General features: G+C 47.9%; 1 protein-coding gene across 1 annotated transcript in view; it reads left to right on the forward strand.

Moving 5' to 3' along the window:
- The window catches only part of TNS3 (tensin 3), a 282,342-nt gene that overhangs the window by 124,385 nt on the left and 149,231 nt on the right, over positions 1–8,726 (forward strand). The window contains exons 10-12 of the mRNA XM_045286291.1: positions 386–498; positions 1,199–1,259; positions 2,100–2,175. Coding sequence (XP_045142226.1) covers positions 386–498; positions 1,199–1,259; positions 2,100–2,175 — 250 coding nt within the window. The remainder of the gene's footprint in view (positions 1–385; positions 499–1,198; positions 1,260–2,099; positions 2,176–8,726) is intronic.

Here is an 8,726-nt window from a genome sequence, read left to right on the forward strand (position 1 = left end):
GTGTGTGTGTGTGTGTGTGTGTGTGTAGGGGGCAGGGGGGAGGGGTCGAGGGTCTTGGCAGGAACAGCTCCTGGCAAGGAGGGAGCGCTTCATGGTTCTGGATGCCTGGTACCAGGCATACAGTATGTGCTCGGTAAAGATTTCTTCCATGTAGAATTACTTCAGATGGATTATCCAGAACCTATGGCTCTTTAGGAAATTCGTCCAAAGACTTTTCACCATCCTGTTAACCCTTAGGATGACGTCACAGCCCCGAACCCTAAGGGCAGAAGGCTATTGGTCTACATATCTTCATGGCCTCACCCCACGCCAAGTCCCTCCCACTTACACCTCTAGCAGGGGCAGCGGTAATCCTGGGAAGCTCTAAGTTTGCGATTATTTACAGATACGTGCAGTTCCTCAGTGGCCTTCTGTCTGGGTTGGTGAAAATGAACGCCTCCCCGCTGTTCCTGCATTCTGTCATCCTGCACGGGGTCCCCAACTTCGACACGGGTGGAGGTGAGTGACGGCAGGCAGCCGTGCTGTCCAGATTTGCCGAGGGATCGAAGCAGGTAGCGCTGCTTTTTTGAGGACCGGCATGATTAGGGACTGTACCATGGGCCGAGCGGTGTCTTAGTCTGATGAGGCTGGCATGCGCATCAGAGGACAGGTGGGCTGAGGGTCTTCCCTGTCCTGGGCTCTCTGTGGTGTCTTTCATTCTGGGCCAGCTTTGAATTCTGAGAGAGACCTGAAGCCATGCAGTCATCCCAATGGCTCGTCTCCTAGATCACATCAGAAACGCCATCTCTCCTGCTGTCCCATGTAAAGTGACCGGATGGGACAGCCCAGCGTGGCAGCCAGTGGTCAGGAAGCATTTCTCCTGTCCAGTCTCACCCGAGACTGTCACGTGCAGTGAGTTACTCCTGTCAGCTTCCCTGGCCATCCTCATTAGAGTGGTCTTGCTGAAGTGCTGATTGTGCTGCAGCCTGCCTTGACCCCCAGTGGTTCCCAGTCAAGGGATAAAGGTCAAGATCAGATTCAGCCTCTCCCAGGACTCTGTGAGTCCCTAACCCCTTATACCCTAACTCCTAGGGTAGCAACTCCAAGCTCCTCACCTAGTAGCACCTCTTCGCTCTGCTTCCCACATTCCTAAGTGCCGCCCCCTGTTGGACATTGCCCAGGCTGAAGGTGTCTGACAGCTGACCTGCCTCTCTTTCAGTGTGTCGCCCCTTCCTGAAGCTCTACCAGGCCATGCAGCCCATGTACACATCTGGGATCTAGTAAGTATGCTCTGATAACAGAGAGGAGGGTGCAGGGAGGGGAGTCATGCACTAGGCCTGAGCTGCTTTTCCTACAGCAAGAGAGTGGGAGTGAGATGGTGGCAGAGAGCAGAGAGGGGATACAGCGGGAACTGGGCTACCATTTCCTCCCTCATCACCTTGGCCTCCCTCTTGACCTCAAGTAGTGTCTTGTCCGGATACTCAGAGGTACATGGGTGCTGGCATTGAAGGGAAGAGAGGGCCATGTGCTCTTTGGGGGTGACCATACTGCGAAGAGTCCCAGAACAAGGACTGGTTGCATTTTCTTCCCTCCCCGCTAGATTTTAGACCATCGGTCCCCCCATATACTGATTATTCATAATGATTTCTTGGCTCTTTGTGTGTGTGTGTTTGTTTTTGAAAAAGCATTCTATGGGCATGTAAGGAGAGCTAAAAAAGGTAACACATGTTCTCACCGCAGTGGCACCACTTGCTTGCAGTGGTCCATCTTCATGTTCCCAGGTGCATTCTGCATTCGACGCACCTTGTGTGTGTCATCTGGGCTTCTGGCAGCATTGGAAGCAGGTTGCATGCTCCGCACCACAAGACTGTGCAGACCAGGTCCCCCTAGGTCACGACCCACCTGGGGAATCTGGTTCTGTCCTCCCTGACCTGGTCGTGTTTTGTCCCTTGTGTCACACATTTACAGAGACTAAACTCTTGGGTGTTGGATTATTAAGGGAAATGGGATACGTCATTCCACTGCTGCATTTTCGATCGCCACATTGTTACTCACAAACTATTTCCTTTCGATGACACTGTACTCTCACGCACTGATGCACCTTCTTCTCTACCCCAAAGCAACATCAGCCCGGAAAACCAGAGCAGGGTCTGCATCGCCATCGAACCCGCCCAGCTGCTCAAGGGGGATGTCATGGTGAGTGGCCCCAAATCTGCAGCCGTCCCGGCTGCCCGGGCACTGCCCTCCTGGACCAGGCCGAGGGGAAATGATGTCATAGGAATGATTTCGACTCCCACCCCCCCTCCCCCCAAACAACAACAGGAACACGGGGAGAATGCAAAGGAGTGTTTCACCTGAAGGCGTTTTTCAAAGTAGGTCTATTTTAATGAAAGAGACAGAATAAATCGTTGTCCTTGATTCGCTTTCATTATAGAGCAATTTATGTAAACTTGAAACAAAGTCCAGACTCAGCCACAGAACATCCGAGGACTCTTATTTCCTGACCGTAATTGCAGTCTTAACACGATAACAGGGCTTTCGGAGCAAAGGTATAGAAATAAACTATTTATTTGTTATTCATAGAAAAAGGATGAAATGCAACCAGGGTAGTTATAGCTATGGTTAATGCTCAAGGTAGTGATTTTTCCTGGTAGTTTTAATTCTTGGGTAATTTGGTTCTTAGATGAGATTAACTGCTAATGTATTACCTTTTATGTATTTTGAAAATACAGAAAATCATAAAGTGCTAGGACAGCCTTTTGTCTAAACTAATGAAAGTCTTTATGGTGTGTGTGTGTGTGTGTGTGTGTGTGTGTGTATTGCTTTCAACATATAGTATTTAAAGAATACTTTAAATAAAACCTTTACCTAACCTTTCTTTAAGGATCCTGCTTTAAAACGAAGGTTAAGATTGTTCACGAGATGCCTTCTAATTTTAACATCAAGGGTTCATTAATTTTTGAGGGTATTCATGAGTTTTCCCTAAACATTTTAGTTTTAAATCCCTTTGGTGACAGTTTGCTGAACTTCCTCCACCCTCTTTCTGCAATCTCACAAAAACTCAATCAGGGTCTTCAAAGCTTACAAGCTGCCATATAAGATATAACTCGGTGTCTCTCTGGGTGAAGAAGTCATAAAATCAGTGCCCCCCCCCCCCACACACACACCCAGCAGATAATTTCAATGTGCTTGGATCTACCATCCATGTTCAAAGGATGCACTGCATTGGGTCCATCTGCTGCCCAAGACAGCTTTAGAGTATTGAAAAGCAAGGATGTTTCTTTGAGGGCTAGTGTGTGCCAGCCTCAAGCCATGGGGTTTTCAATCGCCTCATAAATATGTTGAAGTTGGATATTGAGGGGGAAATAGAGGAGCTATAGTAAGGGCTCAAGTAGGAAGACACTGGTTTGAAAATGACAATGGCAACATATGTACACGTTTGCTTGATATAATTGATTTACGGATTGTTATAATATCTATATAAGCACACCCCCCCACTCCCCAAAAAACATTTAAATTAAAAATAAAATAAAGTTGGCTCTTGAATAAAGAAACCAAAGACAAGTCATTGTATTTGAAGTATGGTATTGGTGAAGACTATCGAAAGCATGGTGCACTGCCGGAAGAGCAAACAGATGTGTTTTAGAAGCAGCACAGCCAGAATGCTCCTTTCAGGCAAGGATGGCACGACTTCGTCTCTTGTACTTTGGACATGTGATCAGGAGAGATTGTTCCCTAGAGAAGATCATCGCGCTCGGTCAAGTGAAAAAGACAAAGGCCGTTGCGATCGATTGAAACAGTGGCTGCCCCAATGGGCTCAAATGGAACAACAAAGGTGCATTGTTGCAAAATCACAGAGACCATTATTAAACGAAAATAAGAAAATAGAGAAACAAACGAGAACATGAAGCTCTCGTTTGTTAATCCGTGCTTTGTTTGGAATGAGCTCGTGGAGCCCCTGTGGGGTAGTGGTAACACTCCAGGCAGTAATCTGTACGATCAGCAGTTTGAAATCACCAGCCACGTCTGAGAAAGACAGGACATTCTACTCCCATAAAGAGTTCCAGTTTCAGAAACACAGGGACAGCCCTGCGCTGTCCTGTGGGGCCGCTCTGAATCGGCATCGCCTCGACGCCTGGGAGTGAGTGACGTTATGCCCTGGCACCCTCACCGCAATGCTGACTTCCCCCTGTGTACTCAGCACTTTGTAGATGCAGTCATTTCTGGATAGACATTTTTGTATTGCTATCTTTTGACTACTGTGAAAAAGTGCCGCAAGGAACTGGTTTTGCATTCCTTGAAGGTTAGGGCAGCTCATTGGGAGCCACGAGACAAACTGACGTTAGAGTTAAACACACCCTAACTTCTAGCTTGCTCTATCATGTAAAGCGAACGTGAGGGCATTCATTCACTCTCTGAACTTCAGTCCTCCTTCTGTAAAGTGAAGATCATATACAGGGTCTTGGGAGGACTGGATGTGAATAAATCCTTTAAGACATAGCTTAAAGACCAAATGAATGGGACTTTGACTCATGTCATTGTCCTGGTTCACTAAAGCAGACTGTGACCTCCAGGCTGCCATCTGCCTCTGTGGCCCGGTGATGCTCTGAAAGACCCTCACACCCCCACACCCCCAACCAACATTCCTCTTCAAAGCCCCGTCACCCACTCCTCGGCCCCCGCCTTCACAGTCCTTGCCCAACCCTCGACTCCAATGGACTCTTGAGCCAGAAATAGCTCCGGGAGGGTAAACACGCCCCACGGCTGAGCTCCACCATGGCAACTGGAAGGTGGCCTGGCCAGGCAGGGGACGTCCTCTTTGGCGGGGACGTGGTGTGGTGGAGAAGCAGCTTGCCCTTTGCTTAGAGGAGCCCAGTGTAGGAATGAGGTGTGGCCTGTGGAGAGGAGGCATGAGTGGGTGAAGGCAGTGCCCATCACCAGGCATGTCTGGACTTGGCGGCGACATCTCCCGATGACTGTGTGCTGTTTCTGGGCGAAATGCCTCCCCAATAAGGCCGGGGGGATAGTTGTGGGCTGTGAAAGCATCAGAAAGCACTGTGCCAGGGAGGCTGAGGGCAGTGCTGCCCAAACTCTCTTTAGACAAAGGCGGGTATATTCTGGGCACTCGGAGGCCACAAGGAAGGTACCTTTGTTGGTGTGCCAGTTGGCCAGCTTATTTCCAAATGTCTTCCTGTCTGGCTGTGTTCCCCATTCCTGGCAGAGTCTGGATATTGTCTGGTGCCTCTTTGCTGCGCTCGTGAATCGTTCATTTCAATACAACAGGAACTCTGAAACAGTTATGATTGGGACCTTCTGAGAAATTTCCCATCAAACTCAAAATGATGAATCGATTCATGCTGACCGTGCTAAATGCAAGCTGCAGATCCAGGGCAGTCTCATCGCACTGTGATCTCACTTCTGCCTGACCGCAGTGGCCTTCACCTGGCCATGTCTGTCGCCCTCATTCTCTGCGGCTGATCATCTTCATTGCATTTGTCAGCTTCGCTCGTTGTCCAGTTCCCCTCAGCACGTCGCTTTTTCCTTGTCCAGCTACATAGGAAACTTTCGAGCCTATTTCTAGCTCCTGCCTAGGCTGGTGTCTTCTCGACTGCCATCCTCTAGTCTCCTGGGTTCACAGCACAAGCCCTCCTGCCCCTCTGACTACCCTCACGGTCTCTTGTCTTCCATGTGCCCTTACTCCCATTCAGGGCAGCCTCCTGGTTCAGCGCTTGATAACCACAAGCTGCTAGCATCTGCTCCATCCTGCCCTCGATGTAGAGTTGGTCTCACTGTTCTGTTCCTATGCCTGCTTGCTTCCTGGCTTCCCAGCCACGCCTTCCTCAGACTGGGCTCCTGATTCCATCTTTGACATTGCCTTGCCCTCTGCATCTAATCAGCTTTGGACTTTATGTGAAGGTTTTGATTCTTTCTCCTTGAAGTACCATTTGAAGTCCAGTCTGGCCACAGCATCACTCCGCTTCTATGATAAGAAGCCCCCAAACTTCTTTCCAAGACCACAAATCCCCCCTCCTCCCACCTTTCTAGTCATTCAGCTCTGAGATCACTGCGTCATTTGTCATGGTTTGCATGCCCCACCTGTCCCGGTCCTCTCTGCCTTGTTAATGCATGCCTGGCATCCATCTTCTGTGTGCCCATAGTCCCCTCACTTGGCTCATGTACAGGTGATCCGTACCCCAGTGGGTGATGCGCAGTGTGACGGCAGGATGATTTCTTACAGACCTCAGATTCCTCAGAGCCATCAGCATGCTGGTCAGAGAGGAGACAGACATGCGGCAAATGTCTGAGAGGTGAGAGGGAGGCAGAATGGGCCACGCTAAGTGTCCTGATCATGTGTGGGGCACTGTGCTAAGTCCTTTGTTATTGTCCTAAGCCTCCAGTTGAGGAGCTAGAGACTAGAGCTGAGGAATGGCTACCTGACTGGCTGGTTGGCTGACCCCGACACTGCTCTAAACCTGCTCCCCAGAACTATGATGCTTGTAAGCATCGCGTCTTAGGAACCAGGCTGTCTCATTCTGTGCATGGTGATGGGCAGCTTAATGATCCATGAGTGTATGATTCCAGGTGCCTTCACACTGCAGCACAACTTGATAGTAGGTGAAGAATTTAGGGAATAGAAGACGTATTCTGATATTCAGTATTCTGAGTCTAACAGTGAAATCTCTCAGAGTGAACATTTCATGCTTGGAGTTATTTGTGCCCTCTGAAATAGTGACAAGTTTAATACCCCTATCTTTTCACAAGAGACACTTAATCTGGTAAAATAATTTTCTTCCGGTAGCTTTATTCACTCTTAACATGGAGTATCTTAGATTTGTTTTATTATTTGCCTTATACTTCCTGTGTTTATGGTTCATTTTTGTGCACTCTGTACTTCTTTTCTGAAACATTAGTAGGTAGGAGGAGGAGGATGTGGGCTACAAGTGGACAGTGGTATTTTTCCATCACCCAGGATAATGTTTCCTTTCACGCTTCATAGAAGTGAATAGCAAAGGGGTTTTATTTAGTTATCTATCTTTAAGAAAACTTAAAATGCTTTTAATCTGAGTCCCTTAAATAAAATCAGACCAGAATGTTTGGGAAAGATTCAGAGTGAAACTAGTGTTGTTCATCCTTGGACCCCTTTGGCAATACCTTGTTCCCAGCATTCACCCACATCAGATAATCACATTACTGTTCTGAGCTACCTGACCTTGTAACTGGGAGAGCATCCTGGGGGGTAAGAGGGAGCCATCTTTCTTCCTGCTATTAAATTGCCCCTAGGTTTCTTGAGGCTCTGCTGTAAACCAGAAAACGTGCTGGCTCGTGCTGGCACCACATGGGTCTCCGTAGAACCGTGCTCCTTGAGGTTCTCAGTGCTGTGAACTTCCTTTTTTTTGGTGGGGGGAGGGGAGCTGTGCACTTTCTGAAGGAGACCACCAGGCCCTTCTTCCGAGGCACCTGTGGGTAGACTTAAAACTTTTCAGCTAGCAGCCAAATGTGTTCACTGTTTTCCACCACCAGAAACCTCTCCTCTTCAGCACCTCCCCAATCACCAAATGGACCAACACTGCCCCCAGAAACATACAGAACACACACTGCTTTCAGTTCGGTACCAGCCACCATATTTATGTTTTGACGTGTTATTATTCCTTGATACACACCTGTATTCAGGGAGTATGCTCTAAGTCGATAAACTGCAGATAGGGAGAATAACAACTGAAAGGGCATCTTCTGTGTGACGGTTCAAATATGCAGGCAGCTTCATTCCTCTGCAAGCATTTGGCAGCATATGAATGAGATCCAAAGTGTAACATTTGTCCAGAGACAGCACTCACCAGGCAGGAATGGATAGGAAATAAGGACCCATGGAAATAGTAAACACAGGAAAGATGAAGATCAAAATGGGTATGGATTATTTAATGGAAAACCAATTTACTTTATAAACTTTCTCATGTTGAAATGAAAAAAAAGAAAGAAAAGAATTTGGCAGCAATCATAAACTAGAAAACATCTTAAGCAGCAGAAAATCCTTTCATAGATACACCACTTGCACGCCTTCAACCACTTTCTCCATCCCAGTGTTTTCTTGAGCTGCCATGGCGCTCCATGAATTGGAGAGTAGCTTCTAAAGGATGATTGGTATCAGTCATCCTCCTCCTTGGATCTGATCTGTATCTTTCCCTCCTTGATTTTGGTACATGGTTGCCTAATTGGTAGGCACGTCTGGCTCACTTGCCTCCGGAAGGATCCTGCATTGCGAAGGTTAGCCGGATTGTTGCTGCTTGTCTGCAAGTCATCTCCAAGTCATGGCGGCCCCACACACAACATCGGAGAACACTGCCCTACCCAACACTGTCTCACAATAACTGATACGTTCCAAAATGGCCATCATTCTGACCACCATTGAATATTTGGGTATCTTTCAACTTAAAGGGCCCATCCAGCACTAGCAGGCTGTTGGGATCATTAGGGGTGTATTGATTGATTTTTTAGCAACAGATCACCGGGCCATTTTTCCTAGTCTGGAAGCGCTGCTGAAACATGTCCATCATGTGTGCTCCTACTGGTATTTGAAATACCTGAGGCGTACTTTCCAGCATCACGGTAATGCCCAAGCCACTAAAGCAGGGCACACTAACACAGGGGGAACCAAGGTGATGCTTGTTTTCTTTCCTGTCAAGTTGATTTCATAAACGAGGGTGTACTCCCCCCAAAACGGAATTACACTTGGAGGTGCAGAACTTTTT

The sequence above is a fragment of the Echinops telfairi genome, unplaced genomic scaffold (assembly GCF_000313985.2).
Source record: "Echinops telfairi isolate 266 unplaced genomic scaffold, ASM31398v2 ScPeMD7_7;HRSCAF=31, whole genome shotgun sequence".
In the NCBI taxonomy this organism is placed as follows: domain Eukaryota; kingdom Metazoa; phylum Chordata; class Mammalia; order Afrosoricida; family Tenrecidae; genus Echinops; species Echinops telfairi.